At 33.3% G+C, this 24,883-nt stretch overlaps 2 protein-coding genes across 2 annotated transcripts; one reads left to right on the top strand and one right to left on the bottom strand.

The window, feature by feature from the left end:
• Positions 1-337: 337 nt before the first annotated feature.
• On the top strand, positions 338-2,038 carry LOC105951266 (Leucine-rich repeat (LRR) family protein). Its single transcript, XM_012974666.2, has one exon. The coding sequence runs from the start codon at positions 533-535 to the stop codon at positions 1,805-1,807; it is 1,275 nt and encodes a 424-aa protein (XP_012830120.2). The 5' UTR covers positions 338-532; the 3' UTR covers positions 1,808-2,038.
• A 6,255-nt stretch (positions 2,039-8,293) lies between these two features.
• On the bottom strand, positions 8,294-12,873 carry RUG3 (Regulator of chromosome condensation (RCC1) family protein). The gene is made up of 6 exons (XM_012974667.2): positions 12,223-12,873; positions 10,885-11,024; positions 9,787-9,981; positions 9,464-9,592; positions 9,213-9,368; positions 8,294-8,747 (listed from the first exon to the last, which is right to left on the bottom strand). Exons 1-6 carry the CDS (start codon positions 12,777-12,779, stop codon positions 8,551-8,553), a joined length of 1,374 nt encoding a protein of 457 aa, XP_012830121.2. The 5' UTR covers positions 12,780-12,873; the 3' UTR covers positions 8,294-8,550.
• Between the last annotated feature and the right edge of the window lie 12,010 nt (positions 12,874-24,883).

Below are 24,883 nucleotides of genomic sequence, written 5' to 3' on the forward strand. Positions count from 1 at the left end.
AAACATATTTTTTCGTTTTTTATATTAACCCCATATATTACACCTTTCGTTTTTCATACATTAAGGTGTTTGATTTACCTCATTGGCATGTTTTTGTCATTAAAAAATTGTACTTAGAATTGATCCCCGTGCATCGCACGGGTGAGTTACTAGTTAAAATATAAAATGGTAATCATCAAACCCATTTATAAAATTGTTGTTGTAAAATGAATAAATATAAAAACAAAAACACCTCACCCCCTACCCCACACTCACACCCGCCGCCCCCCCGGCCCCACACAACAAGAAATCTCAGCATCACGGCATATATAGAGAGAGAGTGTTTACACAGTGAGTCACACTACTGTTAATAATAAAGTATATTAAATAAATCCCTTTACTCCAAATTGACCATTTGCATTTTGCATTTTGCATTTTGCAACACCACACTCAAATTATATAAAAATAAATAAATAAAGTTTATCTTCTTCTTGTTGTTCTTCTCTGTATATTGATTGATTCATTATTCATCAACATATATCAGAATTCAAATATGGCCAAAATGAGTTTCTTGTTTCTACCTCTTGTCTTCTCCTTTCTCTCTCTATTCATAATCACAGTTAACTCAATCAGCCCCATCGATTTCGCCGCCCTCCGCCAGATCAGAAACTCCCTCACCGACATTCCCTCCTCCTCCGCCGCCGCTCGCTTCTTCTCCTCCTGGAACTTCTCCTCCTCCGCCGTCGACCCCTGCTCCTCCTTCGCCGGCGTCACCTGCTCCCCCACCACCTCCCGCGTCACAATTCTCACCCTCGGCACTGGCCTCTCCGACTCCCCCGGCCTCGCCGGAACCCTCTCCCCCGCCGTCTCCCACCTCACCGAGCTCACCCAGCTCATCCTCTTCGCCGGCATTGTCACCGGACCCATTCCCCCTCAGCTCTCCTACCTCAACAACCTCAGAGTCATCTCCCTCACCAACAACCGCTTCACCGGCGATATCCCCGCCGGAATCTTCTCCTTGCCGAATCTCCACACCCTCGACCTCAGCCGCAACCACCTCTCCGGCGAACTCCCCCCCGCCATGCCCGCTCTCAATAACCTTAAAGTCCTCGTTTTAGCCAACAACAAACTCTCCGGCGAACTCCCCCGCCTCTTCCCGGACCACCTCCTCCATCTCGATCTCAGCAGAAACTTCCTCTCCGGTACTCTGCCGCCGCACATGCCGCCGGCGCTCCGCTACCTGTCGGTGGCGAACAACCGCATGTGGGGGGGAATCGATAACAACGGCGGCCTGGAATCTCTCTCCGAGCTGGCGTACCTGGACCTGAGTGCCAACCAATTCAGTGGGCCCATACCGGAGTATCTATTCCGGCGGCCAAGCATCAGCATCACATCAATTCTCCTCCAACGGAACAATTTTACAGGAGGGGTCCCACAATCGCCGTCGTCGGCGGTGGGGTCCACGGTGGATCTGAGTCACAATTTCCTGACAGGGGAATTGACCACCGCGCTGGTCGGAGTGGAGGCGTTGTTCCTGAACAACAACCACCTCAGCGGCGGGGTGCCGGAGGAGTACGTGGAGAGCGTGGAGGCGGGGACCATGAAAACATTGTACCTACAGCATAATTACATAACGGGATTCCCGATGGAGGTGGGGTCTGTACTCCCGGACACGGCGGCTGTTTGCGTCTCCTACAATTGTATGTCCGCGCCGCCGCTTGGGATGGCGGCGTGCCCCGCCAGCGCCGGAGTCCAGCTATCCAGACCGGCGTCTCAGTGCTCCGCATTCCGTAACAACAGTAGTAGCATCTCCACTTCTTGGGATTGATGATTCATTTCAAATTCATTAGCCACTATACTTTTTTTTTTTTTTTTTTTTTTTATTTTTTATTTTAATTTTATAAATTTGTTGTTGACTCCTTTTTTATTTTTTATTTATTTTTGTGAAATTGTTAATCGGGCAAAATTATAATTGAGTTGTAACGGGATGAAACATAGGATTTTTAATGTGTTAAAGTTGTATAGAATAGAGGGCATTGAGTTTTTTCCCTGTGTTTTATTTTTTGTGTTGCAGAAAATAAGGGCAAATTACGAAAATCTCCTCGTGTTTGAGTGATTAAAGTCACCCTTTAACTATGTATTATCTTACGAAAAAACCTTATTCAGAGATAAATTTAGGGATATGAATCGGTAAAACCGAACCGAAATTCGGTACGCCAACATTTCATACTGTTTACCGAACTGAATATACGATTTGGTTCGATAAATAACCGAATTACATAAATTTTATGAAAAATATTGAAAGGAAGGATGACTGTAATTACCCAAATAAAAGAGGTCTTTTTGTAATTTGGCCATACCTCAGGGGTTGACCGTAATTTGCCCCAGAAAATAAATACTAGAACTCCATTTTTGTAGACCTAGTTATAGTTTCTTGATTTTGTTACCCGATTGTAAAATTCGAATGCATATTTTTTGTTATAGTTTATTGGTATTTTTTGTTTTCCACTTCTATTAGTTAGGATTTATACATCATATTTTTTAACTGAGATACTAACTCAACCATGGTTTAGTTGATGCTACACTCATTCGGTGATTATTATTATATAACCGCACACACTTATATATATGTGTATTTAGTGAAAAATTATTTCACCACATCAGCCTTTAATAATCACTCGATGTATTTCCGTGTAGCATCCCAATAATCAATCAACCATCAACATTTAGAGGATACTTATTTACCATTTTTAATTTTACAAATAAAACAAATAGATTTTAAATTGGTTTTTTACTGTATCAATTACATAACAAGTTTATTCTCTAATGCCAAATTTGATCATGAATCTAACTTATTTTCAAATAAGATAATGTTTTAATTAATCAATTTCCTTACTTTTGACACTAATGTATCTTGAAATATGAATAATTTTTTATTTCCCTCCAAACACTTGAAAAGAATTATTTGGTAAAATAAATTATATATAACACATGTTCAAAGCTCCAAAAATATCTTATACTATATCAACTTATAATTTTTATTAGAAAATAATTTAAATCAAACACCACATGCATTACTGTCATCTTATCCTTTTCACATCATTTCATTTAGTACTTACTATATTTTACTTTAATATGATTCAATTTCTATATTAAAAGTGTTGCACTAAAAAAGAAAAATTAATAAATTAGTTACAACAACAGCGATACATCCACTTTGCGACCAAATATTAATATTTAAGAAAATGTAGTCCATAATTGGTTTTGCTCGGAAGCCTTTACAGCACAGCCAACTATGGTTTATTTGATGCTACACCCGATAAAATACACTGGCTGATAATTAACTGTTGATCTGCATATAAATCACACATACACACATATGTACATATGTATGCTTACTGGTAAGTTATTTCACCATATCAATCATTAAAAATAACCGGAGGTATTACATCGGGTGTAGCATCTCAATAGCTGGCTGAGATAGCAAAATAAATATGTCACTGAGTAGGTGTTTTTTTAATATTGATTTCAGAAAATTAATCTTTTTCTTTATTTTATTTTTTTGATAAATTAAAAACAAAATTGAGCGATTGATCTAATGAAATACTATCTTTCCAACTGTAATAATATCATTGGAGTTTCGCAAGGGATGACATAGTGTTTGGAGCAAGTAAGATTGTGTCAATTGACCAAAATTTGAATTCTCTTGCCAATGGTCGTTAGATCTAGTTTGTCATACATAATTAGCCTAATGCAGTTTACGATTTTCGTGTGATTTGCAAACTATTATACGAGAGTTTAAATTTACTCAATGCAACAGTATAATTGGCCACAAATTATTTCTTTTAGAAAAAAATATCACTATGATGACTTAGGACATGCACTTTGAATAACTTTTATTATTGAATGGCTATATGTGTACTAAATGTGATGCTACTACCTACGCGCATGTTCACTATTCTATATAAATAGGCCTTTATTAGGTTGCTTTATAAGATATTTATTGAAAAATATTTATATTTTTACACACAATGTATTGGTCATAGTTATTCTTTTTAGAGCTTTTTATTTTCATATAATAGACAATACTAATAATTCTGACTGTTTAAAGAAGGCCAAATCTCACTAATAATCCTTCATCTTATTATTTAATCCTGCTTTAATTCTTCATGTCTATATTGTCTCATTTTCATCCTTCAATCCTACATTCCATTTCATTATAGTTCTTTAATGTATAATTTGGTTAATTTAGCGGAATTTGTTCAAAAATTGGATGACATGTTCCATTATTAATTAATTAATGATAAATTACGAAAAAATAATAATTAATTTATGATTTAAAAATAATATTTACAACCAAGAAATATATAATTTATAAAAGTATAACTTCAAGACTTATACAACATAATAATTTATACTAACAAAAAAATAATCATTTAGAATTATTTTGTTTATGTGACTTGAATTTAGGAACATATCAAATGATTATGATATATCATGTACATATATTCTTTACTTGAATTTATTTATATTTATTTATAATTTTATGTTAATATTTAAAGAAAAAATTCGATTATATATGTTCTTTTATTGTTTTTTTTAGCTTATAGTTTATTAAAAATAATGATAAAGAGTAGAATATTCCACATTAAATAAGAAAAAAGAAAAGAATCCCGTTACATCCAATCCGTGAAGAGAATATATATTGATAAAATAAGTATAATATTTGTATTCATCTGCCAAGTAAATACAAATAAGGTGTAATATATTTATATTATAAAATAAAAATATTTAAAATTAGAAAGGAAAAAAAGAAAAAAGAAAAAGGAGAGGAGTAGAATCATTTATGGTTGCACGCAGAGCAGCGGGGGATGCACATGCTTGTTGCCGTCGGTGATTGTGGGTCCCACTTTAATATTATATATATATTATTTTTAACTTCTCTGAACTTGAAAGTAAAGTTTTGAGCTGATGCACAATTATAATTATAATTATATCCGGTGGTGAAATTATGGTGTGCACGTGTTGTTATCATCCTACCAGTTTTTCTTTAACGGTCCTCACTCCAAAAATATTAAAAATATATATTATGCATGCATATTATATTTACTTATATTAGAGGTGAAAATCGAATTGATCGGATCGGTATTAACACTTTCGACTGATTCCTTCGAAGCTGAAAATTGAAAAACTATATCTTATAAGCCTACTTTTTGAAAGAAAAAAAAATCAAAATTTTCATAAATATTTTCAAAAAATTTGAAAGAATCGGAATAAAAAACATATTTCTTAATCGTAAACTATTTAATCGAAATTGACAGAATTCGAAAATCCCGTTCCAACTTTCACCCCTGCAATTATTTCATTTTTCTTCAATTACTCATTCAAGACACGACAAGAAAAAGTTGCATTAGCGACACCTCAATTGTGACAAATACAAAAGTTGTCACTTAATGCACACATTAAGTGACAATATTTTTTTATTGTCAATAATAGCTCTTTTTGTTGTCGCTTAATCCTTATTTATTGTCACTATAGAGCATTAGCGACACCCCGTTGGCGACAAGTATAGTGACAACATTTTTTGCCTAACTACATGAAAAATAGGTGTTGCACTAAAACAATTTCTTTTTTTTGTAGTGAGATACCAAATTTAATCACTACATAGTATAATATTAAGATAATGTGTATATATATATACAAGATATATTTATTTTTAAACTTTTATTGAATCACTATAACTTTTGGTATAAGACATACAACGAACTTCTGCTGAAAACTGACTGTATACTTTTGAAATTGGTTGAACGTTCATAACAAATTTATGAGTTTGACCGAAAATTAACTATAAACTTTTGAAAATTGATTACTTTCAACATAATATAACAATAAATTTGTGAAAAAATATTATCCCCTCGATCAGTGAACTTCGCGAGAAGGTGATGGAGGAAGAGTCTACGACAAGGAAGCTATCATATCTCATTTAAGTTGGGCCAGCCTCTTTTGGGATTCCATACCCCTGAGACTTTATGTTCACAATGATGTCGTGCTTCATTTTGGGACGATAGGAAAGAAATTTTTGATAGAGCCCATACAATCGACTCATGGTAAAACTTCATATGTGTTTGATGTACTTTTATCTTCAACGAGTGGCCCGACATTTAATGCGGGTCGAAGCGGTTGCCCGGTTGATTAAATGCTATCAATAAAAATACTAATTCATTGTTCTTAAATAATAGGACTTGGTGACTTTTTGGTTCATCATGCTATTGCTCTGGGTTTACATACAAGTACATTGATCTTAGTAGAAGGTGATTTAGATTCACGCGGTTCCATGTAGCCAGGATTTTGGTTATAGTTTTCAGTGCGATGGCCCGGGACGAGGGGTACTTGTGATATCTCTCCACAAAATACCATTTTTTATTTTTATTTTAGTATGTGTAGATAAAGGATTGACTAGGGGTGGAAATTGGAATGGAATTTCCGAATTCCGCCAATTCCGATCCGAAAATATCCGAATTTGGAACCCGTTTTTTCATTCCGATTTCCGATATTCCGATTTCCGATTTTTCCGATTATTTTTGGAACGAAATTGGAATTGCGTATAAAATTATTGGAAATTCCGATTTCCGATCCGATTTTATTTCCGAAATATATAATGTATGATATATATATAGTATGTTATATAAAAAATATAAATGTTATGCATATAATATATATATATATATATATATATATATATATATATATATATATATATATATATATATATATATATATATATATATATATATATATATATATATATATATATATATATATATATATATATATATATATATATATATATATATATATATATTGTATTTCTGAATTGTTTTTCTATTCATGTTTTGCAAGAACTATGTTTATTTTGATAAGCTGATTATGTGTGTTTTTACGAGTGTTTACATTTCATCTTATTGACCTTTGTTTTAGATTCTTGCATTTTTTCGAAAATTTACGAAAACATTAGGAAATAAAATCTTAAAATTACCATTATTTCCGATTTTGGAACAAAAAATTAAGACTTAATGCAATTTCCGAAAATTCCGAAATTCCGCCGATTCCGAGGTATTCCGAAATTGGAATGGATTTTCAAATTCCGATTTGTTTGGAATGGAAATTGAAACCTATTTTTAACTTTCGAAAAAAATTGGAAAATTTCCGAAAAAGATATTTCCGATCAATTCCGTCCTATTTCCACCCCTAGGATTGACCATTCGTCCAAAATTAATGAGAATTTTTTGTTTTGTATTATACAATACTCCCTCTGTTCCACAATAACTGTCTCTTTTTAAAATTATTTTTATTCCATATTATCTGTCAGTTTACATTTTCAATACTGCATTAATTGTGTAATTATCAATTTTACCCTTATTAACTATCTCCAACACTCTCTCACATTAATTATTGGCAAGGGCATTTTAGTATAAGAACATATATTTTTCTAAAATTAAGCAACATTTATTGAAATTCGTAATCCTTATGCACAAGCTAAAAACGACAATTATAAAGGAACGGAGGGAGTACTTTAGAATACGAATATTGCATTAATTATATTTTTTCATTCCATAGTTGCGCTTAATACTCCTAAATTTGACCAAAATACTAATTCTCACAGGTAGAGAAAAATACAAAAAAGCAAAGTGGGTAATTTTTTCTTATGACATACATATTTTCCTAAAATTATTATATAATTATTAGTTTTTTTAATTTTTATGCTGAAACCTTAAACGATAGGTCAGTTTTTACTCTTTACTACTAAAGAGGCTGTTAAATAAAAGTTGTGGAATATTTGTAAGGACAAGGCACAGGAAGTATTTTGATTCCAGACAAAAAACAAAAAAAAAAAAAATTGCAAGAGAATTTTAATCTAAACCCAAATAATTCTTGGCAATGTCAAAGTTTATCTGATATAAAAGGCAAGCAGTTTGGTGTTTCTTTTTTTTTTTTTTTTTTTTCTTTTTTTATTAAATTGAAAAAACAAAGAGTACGAACATAGTAATGAAAACGAAATGGGTAGTAGGACCATCCATCTATGTGTGTTCAAAGGATTCCCTCTTTTTCAAACACATCTATTGCAAGTTGGCAAGAGTGGAACACTACATATAATTATAATTATACATGCTTTTTATTTGCACTACAATTTTATTGTATTCCGATCCGCAGTACAAAATCTCAATATAACTCACTCGAAACATTTTCCGATGAAATCAAACATTATAATTTATAACGGAAACTACTATTTTAAGGCTAAAATTAGAATTTGAAGTTCATGAATCTAGTGCCAGTCTATAATAATCAGTTTACCATAATGTAAATATGTAGCTTATCACAAAATCTCGAATTCTTGATTTTAAGCCTGAGAATGCAACAAATCTAGTAATACAACATATTGTTGTGTTACAAATAGTAGTAGATTATTACCATATTTGGGGCCCCAATTATTCAGTTTTAAAGACTAGTAATAATTCTCTAAAGCAGTTTATTTCTTCGTAAACCCGTAATTAGATAATAATAATAATTAAGCTATGAGCAACCTGACCTTGAAACGAGGCACATTGCATGAGAGGCACCAACTGAAACAGAGAGTACATTGTGAAACCCAAGACCATCATCCTCCATAAGGAAATTAACCTCAACGGGTGATGATTGCATCTCCGGTAGTCCAGGTACACCAAGTTGATTATCTGCTGCATGGCCCCACATGTACAACTTCCCCTTGTCTGATCAATTCAACAAATAAAAAATATTCTTAGTTATCTTTCACGTATTTGCATAATTGCCATTTAACAAAACTATTCAAGCAAAAATTTGAAAAAAAAAATTGGAAAACTTCGCAATATTAAGTAATGCTATATTACTAATTTACTATCTTTCTAGTAAAGGTCCATGTACCAAAATCACGTCTAAATGTGTTCATTTCTATTTAGTGAAAACATTTTTTTTTACAATGGCATTCAAATCGTTTTTTTCAGAGAAGTGAAATACGTTTTCAAGAAATTTGCCCAAAAGTTGAATTCTAATTTAAATAGGGAAACGAACACAATCGAGGAAAAATATTGAGAAAGGGGGCAAACATTCCCGTTAGGGTTCAAGATCTGTCAAATATAAAAATTCAATAAATTGAAAACGGTTTCATATTAATAAGAAAGTGTTCGGATGAATAGAATTGGTTTATTTATTCTTACCAGTTATAGCTGCTGAAGACGAACCTCCACAAGCAATAAACGTAACCCTCTCGTTGGCTAAGGCCTCGACGGGTTCAGGAACTTTTCTACTATGAAGAGAAGAATGACCTAATTGACCATGTCCGCCATGACCCCACGATAGAACTTCTCCTTTGTCTGGTGCAATACACCACATACACCAAAATGAAACAAATACAATTAAAAAAAAACATTAAAAAATACTCTCTCAGGATAATATAAATATATAATACCTGTCAAAGCAAGAGAGTGATATCCGCCACTGGCTATCTGAACTACACGAACGTCTTTGAGAGTAGGAACGGGTTGAGGTTTCCAGCCACCAATTTTATCACCTCTACCAAGCTCATAATTGGAGTTGGCTGTGCAGAAAAAACATGTTACAGATAAAACTTCGAGATATACTACGAGAGTCGTATAGAAGCCAAACAGGGTGGAAATTGAATTGATGAATAATTTGATTTTGTCTACGATCCAAAAAAGGCATATTTCATTCGTAAATAAGATTTTTCGGGAGAAAGAAAAACGGGAACAGTAAATAACATGGAGAGCTTACCACCCCAGTTCCAAAGCTGACCAGCCTCGGTCAATGCCATTGTGAAAAAGCCACCGCATGAAACAGCAGCGACAGGCTCAGGGAGCGCTTTTACTAGAGAAGGTGTGCTGTTACCACCCGCAAAATCTGGACCACGGCCTGGACCGAGCCCCAATCTACCATCCCCTTCATCTCTTCCCCAAATATACAATTTGCCTTCATCACAATGTATTGGGAGAAATATATATAATAAACCAGTTAGACAAACTCGACAGTAAAGTAAAGACTTTAACATATTTGAAATACAACTAAAAACATACAGTAATAGAATGCATACACATACATATACCCTAAGTCACCAACAGACAGATGACCTATTCCTAATTGGAAAGTTTTTCCCTACTTAAACATATTAAATATGTAGCGATACTACTCCGATGATATTCATACTTAAACAAACACACCACTGGAATTATACTACTATCTCCAGGAAAGCAAGTAACACCCTGTACTTCTTCTATGGTATCTAACAATCACTCATCAAGTAACTCACATTTAAGTATTTTACATGTGCTACAGTTAATTCTTACTACAAATAAATTACAATATCTGCATTCGCCACCAACACTTGTGCACTGGACATCATTTAAAATTTTAAATAACAAATAATTGGTTAACAGTTAAGAGATTTTTTCTCGATATACTACCAAAGCCTCAATAAGTTCATTTCTGCATTAAAACATCAGCTACAAGAATAATTAGCTATTAATATTATTTTCTTGCACAAATACGGAAAACCAGGAAACTCTATGGAAGTCAAATTTTGCATGAATAAGATTAAATTCAGCTTGCATTGAATCACATTATCCTATTGCTCACACTTAGCATAAATTTCAAGTTTCATCTGAACTTGTTCAATATTTTACCATTACATTAATTGAATAAGTCTGGCCAAATTCTTGATATGTTTACAAGAATAGCAAAGCAAGTGAAGAAAATAAAGTCGAAGATTCAACATTCTCTACAAGTCAAATGATCCAAAGACATAATAAAAGTTGAGTTGTCTGCTACAAACATCTTGTAAAAAAAAAAGAATCTCAAGGAGGATAAATATCTAACCAGATCTGGTGATAGCAGCTGTATGTGTACCACTGGTTGCAACATGACATATTTCTTCATCCCAAGATCCTTCTACCAGTTTAGGTAACAGCTCTCTGTGATAGACAGAATGTCCAAGAGCACCAAATCCACCATAACCCCTGTAGACTTTATTTCGTAAAAAACCCGTATCAACATTTGCAAATAATTGCCAAATCCAAGTCAAAGGCATAGTTAGAACACGCATAGCAAAATCTCAATGTGCTCATTAACAAACATCCAACGCTACAACGTAACTACATTTGGAATGAGAGAAAACGAACTTAATGACAGTAATCAAATGGAGTAGGGATGTCCTAAAACCAGACCATATGACCATCAACCTTTTTCGATTGTTAATTACTTAATTCAACATGGAGAATGACAAGCTTATATTGAGCATTTTATATTGCTAACATGAACAAGCGCCATAAAAAAAGTTATGTATTTAGATTCACGTAAATACCACAAAACTCGTTCTTTTAACCCATAAACTCGTTCTTAGAATGACAAAGGCAAAAGTTTAGATCATACATTAATAATCAGTACATAGCTAGCTTGATTGATCAAGAACATACTTAGACAATTATGTCTTAAGGTTAACAGTATTGCAGGTTACCAAGATTTACATGTACAATTTAAAGACATGTAAGCCCAAAAGATGCAGAATGAGTAACTCAAAGCTTAGGGAAACTGAACTCATTGCTCTTATCTTAAACTAAAAAAAAAAGAGAAAAAGAAGAAGAAAAAGAAAAAAGTATATTTCTACCACACGAAAAAGCATTCTAAAGATAGTTTATCGGCATTGCATTGTCACAATTATGGTACTTTATATATTATGACTTGTGATGCTCATGAGAAACTACGCGGGGTGAAAAGTAATTTAAACATAAAATAAACGAGCTCCCAGAGCTTCAAATTCATGAAAACAAAATTGAAGACCAACAAAAATGTACTTTATAATACGATCGACACATTAAATTATCTCATCAGAAAGACAATGCACATCATATTCAAATAGGTGGAGGATCAGAAAAAATGATTGACTACAACGATTATAACGAAGCCCATAACAGTAGGGGGCTTGAACCTGAACCACACGACAATCAACGCAAACAAGATAGATAATACGGATAGCAAAAAAAAAAAAAAAAAAGACGAAGCAGTGTCATATCATATGGAGAGAGTGATATGAAAGCAGGCAATTGAAGTATAGTCTTCGGCTAAAAACTGTACTAATAACTGAAATGTTTATTATCTGATCATCTAATTTACTAGAAACTATAAAGTAAAAACGAGCATTGGAAAAAAAATACTGACCAAGTGAAGACACGGCCGAGTACATCAAGTGCGACGGAGTGGAGACCACCAAGAGCGATACTTGTAACATCCAATTCCAGATTAGGATTCTGTGTAGGAACAAAAATTGGGTTTTCATGCCCAAACCCTAGTCGGCCACCGTCTCCTTTGCCCCATATCCAGAGCTTTCCATCGACCACCAAACCAGAATGGAACAGCCCGCAGGAGATCCCAACCTCCAATTGGGGGGGATCAGTGGAATGCAAACATTGGGCGAGACGACCAGGAGTGGCTTTTGAGAGGGAGAAATTAGGCGGGACTGAGATGGCGGCGACGGGCGCCGGATACATCCGAATTTCCTCGATTCCGCCGCCGAGCTGACCGGAGGCGCCGCGGCCCCAGGAGAATAGCTGAAGGGTGATCGATTCATTGGTGGAGGTGGGAGAGGCGGAACTGCTGGAGTGGTCCCAGAGAAGAGGAGGCGATTTGGTGGCGGAGGAGGAGGAAAGGTGGCGCCACCATCTGCGGCGGGAGAGAGAGGAAGAAATGAATGTGAGAGTGCGTTGGTGTAGGGCCATTTCCGGCTCCGGCAGATTTTGGGGTTTTTCCTCGACAGGTTTAGACGACGCTAAAAGGGCATGGTGGCATAACAAATTACGATTAATATGATCATTTTACAAATGAGCCCATTAATGATTACTTATTTATAATGATATTCAGCCAATCAATTTTTTTACAAAAAAATACACTCATGGTTCAGAGGTGTGTAAAAGACTAAAATAGCTCTTCATATTTTAATATGTTCCAATTTCAACATTTAATTTAATATAACCTCAATTTGACTCCAAATTTTAACAAATTATTCAATTTTGACCAAAAACACATTTTTATAGACAATTTCGTCTGTCACCGCCATTAGCCGCCGGTCTCCGGCGTTAATTTTATTTTTCATTCTGATTTTTCCGCCACAGATTTCCGGCATTGACTTTTTCGATTTTTTTATTCTTTAACATCTTTTTGTCCATCGTTTAAACAACAATATTGTTGTGGTTGACGGTAATATTAACTATATTACTGTTGAACACAGTAAAATTAACTATACTACAGTTTAACACAATAATATTGTTATATTAATCTCTAGCACAGTAATATTAATACAACAAAACTGATTATTATTGTCTAATAGAGCAATATTAATATGTTGACCGTTCAACAAAGGACAAAAAAATCTAAGAAAGTAATAATATTGATGTGGTTGACAGTAAGTAATATTATTGTGTTTACAGTTATTTTACTATCTACGACAGTAATATAATTATGTTGACTTGTCAACAAATCAAACAAAATAAAATAAAAATAACAAAAAATATAACAAAAATAATAATAATAATATTGTCATTGCTCTAATTGTATTGTCAACGGTTGTACAATTACATAAATGTATTGTCAACGGTAGTACAATTACGTTAATGTATTGTCAGTAATAGTATAATTACGTTAATTTACTGTCAATGACAATATAATTACCGTTAATGACAACACAATAACGGTCAACGTTTAGTGGTGGGCATAATAAAAAAAATAAAAATACAGTAAGTCCACGCCGGATTCTAGCGGCGGAAAGAAAGACCAGAAAAAACAAATAAAATAAAAATAAAAATTGAGAAGTCAACACCGGAAACCGGCGGCAAAAAAAATATTCTTTGAAAAAACAAGTCAAAATTGAATTTTTGTGGTCAAAATTGATTAAATTGGGGTTACAATTTAGAATTGGGTGTAACGGTTTGGGGTAATTTTGTTACATACATAATTTTTTCTTATATTTATAAGTAGGGTAAATTACAAACACCCCCCCTGAGGTATGGTCAAATTACAAAAACACCCCTCTTGTTTGAATAATTACAACCACCCCCCTCAACTATGATTTTTTCTTAGACCTCCACCTTTATGGTGCCAAATTCAACATAGTCATCTAGATTCCGTGAAATGTGATCTAGTTTATACTCTTTTTGTGTAAAAAATACAGCTTCCGATGCACCACAAACTGATATATACAAGCTAAAAATCACATATTATGATCATCTTGCTTCATAATGTAGAGTTTGAATGGGATAAAACGGGTACAAAAGTGATAATATTCCATATAATCTCGAAGATTCCACTAAATTTGATGAGTTGAGGGGGGGGGGGTGGTTGTAATTATTCAAACAAGAGGGGTGTTTTTGTAATTTGACCATACCTCAGGGGGGTGTTTGTAATTTACCCTTATAAGTAATATTAAATGGATTAGCTTATTGGCGAAAGAGATATAACCCATAAACCTAGAATAATAAAGATGGTTGGATGCACAAAAACCCCAATTAATATTTTAATTATATTAATTTTATTAATTTACTGAAAATATTAAATTATTAAGCTAATAATATAGTGTGTTTTAAGCGAACTTATTAATTTATCGAGTGTTAATTTATCGAGATTTTACTGTATCTAGGAAGTTGTGTACGAAATGAAAATAAGATGTTCGTAAACGATGACTATTCTAATCAATAATCGAGTAAATAGTTTTATGATTTTTTTTTTTAAGTTAGTTTGTAAATCAATTGTATATATTATTGATAATTTTAGAACATTATAAATATGAGAAAAGAAATTCTTGTATTTATAAAATATAATTTGACTAGATTCTTAATTGTTATGGTTTCTAAGGAATGTTTTTTCATATTTTCAATATCAGTAAGGCCTGCGGCTATATGCAAGACTAAACCACTTATGCAAGGCCAAATTAAAATTTTCAATGTATAAATATTATAATATCCTTACTTGTTAAAAAAATAGAAAATTCCAAATGTGGAAGACAAAAAATTACAAAACACCAAAAACACTATCACAAGACCACAAGACCAACTGTCATCTTCTCCATCTTCCAAAATTCACAAGACCTTTCTCCTGCCTCCTCCATAAACCCACAAAACCTAAACATTCAAAATCATCAAAACTCAACAAATCTTACAAAGATGGCAAGTATGGAGTCAGAAGACATCAAAATAGAAGATTCTACGGTGGAAGAACCCAAGAACGTATGCACTTATGGGTTTTTTTTAGCTAGAATATCGTTTTTCCAAAAAAAATCCCGCGCAAATGAATTCGACATGTACATGTCGAATTTTATGGGTAAAAAGGCATACAATTCGACATTTGGCAATGTCGAATATTTTGTGCTATAAATTCGACATGTCAATGTCGATTTTTACCCATAAAAGTCGACGCTTAAGTGTCGATTTGTAGCTGTTTGTTTTTTTTGTTTTTGTTTTTTCCCTCATTGTTTGTATTTGGTCTTGCATGAGAAAAAAAACCAATTTAATTTATGGGTATATTTGTCATTACATCTAAATAAAATAGAATCTTTTGAAATCTTTTTTTAATTTGGTCTTGCACAAGTGAAATTAATTATATATTGTATTTAGTGAATGGCAAGCTAGTATAATAGATATCAAAAAAAATATTCGAAATTAAACTAATTGATTAATTTAGTAAGGAATATTTTGATTATAGGACTTTGATAAACAAAAAAATATTTGGGACTTTGTGGATACAAATTTTTCCTACTAGAACTTTTTTGAAATTTTCTCTTATTTGTTTTTTTAACATACATCTACACCACATGTTCATTTAACATCGTATTATGGGTAAAAAAAAAACTTATAAATATATTATTCAAATGTTTAAAAAATAAGAGGTAACGAACTCGTCCACCCTTAAAAACAACTTATCAAATATTAGAACTGATGAGATATTTATAGTAAATTTAGTCAAATACACTTTAAAATTTATCTGAAAAAGTGCTGAATAGTGGAATTGAAGGTTGTGAAATGACAATTTAAAAACAAATATTGATGAATTAACAGGGTGGGCAACCGATCTTCTGACCAATCATACTAATGGACTTGTAGTTGTACAATTCTTTGGATATGTTGCGAAGCGTCACCAAAACCGTAACATACACCAAAATGCAAACAGCACGTTCTCGGGAGAACGCCCACAGAAACAGATCTAGAGATTCAAATCGAACGAAATCAAAACGTATAGAAAGACTTTTTAGAGAGGAATCCAATGGTGGATGCACCGTTAAATTCCGACCAGCATAAAAAAAGTTACGGCTCGAAGAAGCACTGTATGCGGCTGAAAACATAAGGCGGCGAAAATCTCTTTTCCTAATAGGAGCACATTTTTTATCTGAAACTATTGAGAGCTGTTTCTAGATTCTATGGATGGTGGTGCAAGGGATGGGGTCCTAGGGCAAAGGATTTCGCATTTTTGTACTAGCATCATTCTTTGTAAAAAAATTAAACAAATTTTTTCATATTAGAAAAATAAAAATGAACTACTTTTTCATTATTATAAAAAAGGGTAAAAAAATATCCATGTACTATTGATTTTGTATCATATATCTCCTTGTACTACACATAAATACAAAAACCCCCTACTGTTATATTTTTTTCCGAAATTTGATGAAAATACCCATGCTAAAACTTATAAATATCAGTGTTTGTCCGAGCAATTTTCCACTATATATTTTAACATTTTTGGTCAATTTTAATTGGCAAATTTTGGTTTTTTTTTTCTACTAAACATCTAATTCCTCAGATTTTTTTTATTTTCTGAATAAAACTTTTTATTTTTGTCAATTTGAATTTCTTCATTTTTTTCTTAAATGCCTTCCCGCAGTTCAAATTCTCAACAATCAATTGTAAAGATGTTTGTAATCTTAGGATGTTTGAACTAGCGGAAGACATTTAAGAAAAAAAAAAATATGAAGAAATTCAAAATGACAAAAATAAAAGGTTTTATTCAGAAAACAATTTTGTTTTCATTGTTTCTCCAAAACAAAATGAGATTTATTACACTTTTCAAATCATTTTCTCAAAACAATTTCAAAAGTTTCTTTCTCCTTCAGACATGATGTGACTGCTACAGTAAAATGATTTAACTGCTACAGTAAAAAATGTCTTCACTAAAAAACAAATAAACATCACTTCATCTTTCAATTATTTTCTTCAAAAATACTTTTTTCTAACACCTTTAAACATGATTTGACTGCTACAGTGTATTTTGTCTCCTTCCAAAATACAAACAAACATTACTTTCATTTTCAAATTATTCCCCCAAAATATATTTCCTCAAAATAAAATCAAAATAAGATCCAAAACGCTTCCAAACATTTCCTAAGCAATTAGATGTTTTTTGAGAAAAAAATATAAATAACAAAATTTCCCTGATAAAATAGACTGAAAACGGTAAAATATATAGTGGAAAATGGCTCAAACAACCCTTATATATATGCTTTAGCAGGGGTATTTTCGTTATATTTTGAAAACAATGTAATGAGTATGATTTTTGTATTTATGTGTAGTACATGAAGTGTATGATACAAAGTTCAGAGTACACGGGTGTTGTTGTATTTAACTCTATAAATTAAAAACATTTCTTTTCAAAACAATATTAGTTTCAAATTTACCCTTTTTCTTATAGGGAAACTACAGATAAATCCCTAATCCAACTCAAAACACAGATCAGTCCCTAGGTAGTTTCCCCAAGCAATTCAGTCCCTACTCACGCGCCTAACATGCAGATCAGTCCCTAATAAAATGTGCAAATACTAAAATACCCTTACTTTATACTAATTTTACATAACTTCTTTTCAACTTCCAACGCGCCGTTTGTGTTACACGCTCTTTGCCCGTTACATTTCAAAAATCAAACAACAACAAAAGAAGCTAAAAAGGCGCAAAAAAAAACCACCGTTCAGTTTATACCCATTTTCAGACCAAGAAGAAACAGAGAAGAAACGAAGAACAAAGAAACGAAGAACAAAGAAACAACAAAGAAGAAAGAAATTACGAAGCACGAAGAATCAACAAAACGCAGAAAAATAATAAAGCGAAAGGAAAAATAAAAATAAACAAACCCATTTATAAACAATGGTGAAGCACGGTAAACAACAAGGTTTGATTTTTTTTTTTTCATTTTCTTGGAAACAGACCCATTTGGGTGTTGCTTAAGCTTGCAAAAAGGTTTATTTGATATAGAATTGCATGATTTTGAACATATCCACTCATGGGTACTATGCCTCGACTTTATTCGGTGTTTCCCCTAATCATTAAATCGGTTCCAATATTTGTTGTTCTGTTGTTTGGGTTTGCAAAGATCATTTATTTGTTGTCGAATTTCATGATTTTGTAACATTTTTCTCATGGGTATTATTCTTCGGTGACATTAGCATGTCCCCAAAGCATTTTGAGTCCTAACAAGGGTTTCATATATGATATGGGAAATACGCTTATTGTATTTTTCGTAATGGTTCTATAGTATGTGTCATGCGCAATAATGGTATTAATAGTGCATTTAGATGGTATTGACACAAGGTACTCGAAGTACTGTCCCGAAAGCATTTAGTCCCAACAAGGGATATGCCATATGTAATAATGGTATTGCTCTTGACTTCGGACGGTATTAACACAGGGTACTGGAAGTATAATCTTTGATGGTTATGTAGTATGTGTCATATGCCACTAATAGTATTACTAGTGCCTTTGAATGGTATTACTAGTGACTTTGGATGGTATTGACATATGGTCCTGGAAGTATAATGTTTGATGGTCCTGTAGTACAAGTCATATGCCATAATAGTATTACTAGTGCCTTTGAATGGTATTACTAGTGATTTTGGATAGTATTGACATATGGTACTAGAAGTATAATGTTTGATGGTCCTGTAGTATAAGTCATATGCCATAATAGTATTACTTGTGCCTTTGAATAGTATTACTAGTGACTTTGGATGGTATTGACATGTGGTACTAGAAGTATAATGTTTGATGGTCCTGTAGTACAAGTCATATGTCATAATAGTATTACTAGTGCATTTGAATGGTATTACTAGTGACTTTGGATGGTATTGACATGTGGAACTTTATAGTACGTTGTATTTGTTATAATTGTAGTTTTATGTGTATGTAATTGAAGGAATTGATGTAAAAGAAGATTGCAGCAAGCTATCAATAGGCTGTAGGTGCTCACCGATCGCTTTTCAAACAACTATGGAAGGTGTGAAAAAAGTGATGAAGAAACAACATTATGAAGTACTGAAGAAAAATCCCTTCTATCACTACATGGACATGCCTAAAATAAACCACAGCTTCCATAGGGTTGTGTCTCTCATGCAAGCGTACAATGTAAAATATCGGGCCTTCTGGTTTGGGGGAAATACTATACGCTTGGAATTCACTCCGCAGCAATTATCTATGGTATTAGGGCTGCAATACGAAGGCGTACCGGTCGATGTGAATATGGATGGCAAAGACACTGATTTCATTACACGTATTTTTTATGGTAAATTATCATTAATGACGAGGCCATATATTGGTTATAAACTGGAGGCCTATGCAGTTATGACCGATCAACAATCTGTTGAAGATTTCAGCAGATTGTACACTATTTATCTATTTAATACTGTTCTACTGCCAAAGGGTAACAAAACATTAGAAAGGTGGGTTTATCTGCATGTAGAAGATTTGGAGGTTTTAGGGTCTTTTGCATGGGGAAAGTTGGTATATGATATTCTTGTTGAGAATATGGAGATGTATCTGAAGGGGGGGTTAAAGTATTTTGATGGATGCACTATCGGCTTATTGGTAAGTGATATCTAATAGTGAATATATATTATGTTATATTGAATATACCAATTAATAGTGATTCCAAAATACGCAGGCATGGGTGCATGAAAGGATCACGTTACTAGGGGTTGCCACCAGTGTTTACAAATTTCCCCGGTTCTTCCGGTGGCAAGACAGCAAAATCCCAATCGATGAAGAAGCAGCTAGGTTGCTTTTTGATCAGATAAGAAAAGTACAGGTAACACTTTGAGTTACAAAATATATAATGTATTAGGTATTTGCTAACAATTTTTTTACGTTTATTAGGTTATACCATTTTCTGTGTACCCAAAAGAGAAAGCGTTGCTTTCTCCAGTTTTGGAAATAATTTCTGGTCCAGTTGTTGCAACAAAGCCAAGGATTAGTGCTGATAGGTTTGTTGAAATAAGTTCTGAAAGTAGTGAAGATGAGATTGAAGACGTGAAAGCAACACCTGTAAGTTATTAATACAATAAACCCTAAACTTCATACTTCCATTCACATTGGAACATACTATATGTCAACTAATACAATACTATTGTATAACATGTTTCGTACTATTGTTTTATTTTAGTTGCAGCATCATTCTCCAGAGGCAATACCCGATGAAGGAGATCAAAAGAAGAATAACAAAAAAAAGGAAGAGGGGGAATGTAACAGTAACAGAGGAAAAAAATGAAGAAGAAAAAATGCAGAGTAAGAGAAAGAAAGAGAAAGAGATAGAGATAGAGAAAGAGCAAGAGAAAGAGAAAGAGACAGAGAGAGTGAATGAGAGAGAGACAGAAAAAGAGAGAGAGACAGAGACAGAGACAGAGATAGAGATAGAGAAAAGGGAAAAAGAAGTGAGAGCAGGAGAAGGAGAATGAGAAAAAAATGAAGTAGAGGGGATTGAAGGTGAATGAGAGAGCAATGAGGGAGATGAAAGTTCCACATGCCCAAAGTCAAAGGCCAAAGTTCCACGTGTGCGAGGACGAGGACGAGGACGTGGTCGTGAACAAGTTCCTGTGTCCAAGGTTTCGGTTTCAGTCCCTGGGATCAAAGTATTTATGATTATATTAGTATTACATTATTATTATTTTATGTCATAATTGGTGTGATTTGTTCGTTATATAGAATGCCGATTATTACCGGGAAAGAAAGGACTACGTACGTCGTGATCAAATATCCGAAGAAGAGAGGATATTGTTGGATCTGTTCTTGGAAAGTGTTGATTTAGGGTAAGAGCACAACCACCTTGATAGTACATGTTAATGTCTTTAATGGTATATTTCAAGTGAATGTTGACTGCATGTTATAGTATGTACTAACTTTATACATAGTATAAGTTTACTTATCCAATGGTACATGTTGACTGCATGTTATAGTATGTAGTAACTTTGTACATAGTATAAGTTTACTTATCCAATAGTACATGTTGACTGCATGTTATAGTATGTAGTAACTTTGTACATAGTATAAGTCTACTTATCCAATAGTACATGTTGACTGCATGTTATAGTATGTAGTAACTTTGTACATAGTATACGTTTACTTATCCAATAGTACGTGGTTATGTCTTATTATAGTGAAACTATTGTGGAGAGAGGCCCACATCAATTGACGGGAAGGCATATGTGCGAACTTTTATTTGATGACTTGCTGAGTGCCGAACACATAGATTTGTACTTGAATCTATTATGTTCCGAATCTATCATGAACCAACATGGACATGAGATTGATTACCTTGACTCCCCTGCCCAGGTATATAGTGGTTTAACAAATATGTTGCATACATTACAATGTTTATCTAATATTTTCTATTATGTTTCGTAGCAAGAGTTACTGTCGCGACCTCGGGTGGACGTACAACAAATGGGCGACGCCAAGTTTGATTGTCTTCCTAATGAATTTACTATTTTTGGAACGATGGCTTTTGACAAGCTAAACACAGCAAATATCTTCAGTAAAAAGTTTGTCATGATACCTATCAATTCCAGTGAACACTGGTTCCTGCTTGTTCTGAACCCTATAGTTTGGCTGCGGCTATATGCAAGACTAATTCCACTTGTGCAAGACCAAATTAAAATTTTCAATGTATAAATACTATAATACCCTTATTTATTAAAAAAATAAAAAATTCCAAATATGCAAGACCAAAAATTCAAAAACACAAAAAACCCTATCACAAGACCATAAAACTACAAGACCAACTCTCATCTTCTCCATCTTCCAAAACCCACAAGACCTTTCTCCTTCTTCCTCCATTAACCCACAAAACCTAGAAATTCAAAATCATCAAAACTCAACAAATCTTACAAAGATGGCAAGTATGGAGTAAGAAGACATCAAAATAGAAGATTCTACGATGGAAGAACCCAAGAATGTATGCATTTATGGGTTTTTTAGCTAGAATATCGATTTTCCAAAAAAAATCCCGCGCAAACGAATTTGACATGTACAGGCCGAATTTTACAGGTAAAAATCGACATTTAGATGTCGATTTTGAGGTACAAAATTCGACATTTAGATGTCGATTTTGAGGTACAAAATTCGACATTTGATTTGTGCTATAAATTCGACATGTCAATGTCGATTTTTACCTATGAAATTCGACGCTTAAGTGTCGATTTGTAGCATAGTTTTTCGACACCTTGGTGTCGATTTTTGTTTTTTTCTCATTATTTGTATTTGGTCTTACATGAGAAAAAAAAAAGCCAATTTAATTTATGGGCATACTTGTCATTCCATCTTAATAAAATAGAATCTTTTGGAATCTTTCTTTAATTTGGTCTTGCACAAGTGGAATGAGTATTGCATATAGCCGCAGCCTAAATGTATTTACCATTGGAACTCCATAGACTATTCTCCGAATTTCCCAGGAATTGCGAATTATGTCGTAAGCCCATATTCTTGTAATTAGTTATTCTTTATGTATTGGTTTGTTGTAGACTAATATAATATTTTATTTTCGTAGGCCTCGTTTTACAGCAAGGTGATTGAAAGAAGGTCTGGGTTGGAGATACAATCGGAAGCTCAATGGGTTCATGGATGCAGGCAGCAGGATGGGAACCTTGATTGCGGCTTGTTTGTCTGCATGTGGGCATATTGTCATGCTGTAGACAATGAAGATATTTGGTTTAAGGCAAAAACTTGCGATATCAAAACACTTCGCCCAAAACTAGCAATTATCTTTCTGAGGCATCGGGGAGTAGAAGTGGAAGCTAAAGATGAAAGAGATGTAGCGTTATTGTGAAAAAACTGGGAGTGGAAGTGTTTTGGGGTTTTTGTGTTTTTTTGTAATTAATTAATGAACAGATGAAAGCGTTTTTGTGCTCTACTCGTACTTTTCCATTGTATACATTGTACTATATGTTTCGATGAAATGTACTTACCTTTTGAACACATGGTACTTTATTTTGCGATTAATTTGTTTGTATAAAGAATATAAGCGTACCATAAAAATGAGCAAAAAATACTTTATAGTCTAGTCGAAGATACCTTGTCAACACTAGACTTGTACTTACTTGATGAACAAAGCGTACTTCACATGTGTATTCACGAAAAACTTACCATAATCGATGTTGATCGACTCCCACATTGTTCCTCTTCATTCTTAATAGTCTTAAACTGAAGAGTTGTGTCTTAAAATGCGATCATATGGATGCATTGGCCCGACAATAATATATAGAGTGTAACAATACTATATGAATGGCAAACATATACTGTATCCGTGAACAAATCGTACTATAGTCACGAATCACTTGTACTTCACATGTGTATTCATTGTACTTACTTGATGAACAAAGCGTACCATATTTTTTGATAAATTGAATTGTACCAATTTCATTGACGCTTTAATGATCAATAAGTACGAGAGATGCATAAATTATGTTTTAGATGATTATTTTAAGGTAGGTGAGCATTATTGTTGCGTTTGGAATACAAGATCCCATAAATATGTTGAATTTCATACATGATACTCATATACTATATACAATATATTCATACAAGTCTACAATGCTCAAGTGTAAAACTAATATTTTCCTCAATTGTTACCATAATCGATATTGATCGACTCCCACATTGTCTCTATTCATTCTTAATAGTCTTAAACTGAAGAGTTGTGTCTTAAAATGCGATCATATGGATGCATTGGCCCGACAATAATATATAGAGTGTAACAATACTATATGAATGGCAAACATATACTTTATCAGTGAACAAATCATACTATAGTCACGAATCACTTGTACTTCACATGTGTATTCATTGTACTTACTTGATGAACAAAGCATACCATATTTTTTGATGAATTGAATTGTACCAATTTCATTGACGCTTTAATGATCAATAAGTACGGGAGATGCATAAATTATGTTTTAGATGATTATTTTAAGGTAGGTGAGCATTATTGTTGCGTTTGGAATACAAGATCCCATAAATATGTTGAATTTCTTACATGATACTCATATACTATACAATATATTCATACAAATCTACAATACTCAAGTGTAAAACTAATATTTTCCTCAATTGTTACCATAATCGATATTGATCGACTCCCACATTGTCTCCATTCATTCTTAATAGTCTTAAACTGAAGAGTTGTGTCTTAAAATGCGATCATATGGATGCATTGGCCCGACAATAATATATAGAGTGTAACAATACTATATGAATGGAAAACATATACTTTATCAGTGAACAAATCGTACTATAGTCACGAATCACTTGTACTTCACATGTGTATTCATTGTACTTACTTGATGAACAAAGCGTACTATATTCACGAATAACCCAAACTTTACCAGCTTATACATTGTACTTATTTGGTGAATAAACCGTACTATATTCACGAATAACCCAAACTTTACCAGCTTATACATTGTACGTATTTGGTGAATAAAGCGTACTATATTCACGAATAACCTAAACTTTACCAGCTTATACATTGTACTTATTTGGTGAACAAAGCGTACTATATTCACGAATAACCCGAACTTTACCAGCTT

Source organism: Erythranthe guttata, chromosome 8 (assembly GCF_056151865.1).
Source record: "Erythranthe guttata isolate IM_541 chromosome 8, IM_541, whole genome shotgun sequence".
Taxonomy (NCBI): Eukaryota; Viridiplantae; Streptophyta; class Magnoliopsida; order Lamiales; family Phrymaceae; genus Erythranthe; species Erythranthe guttata.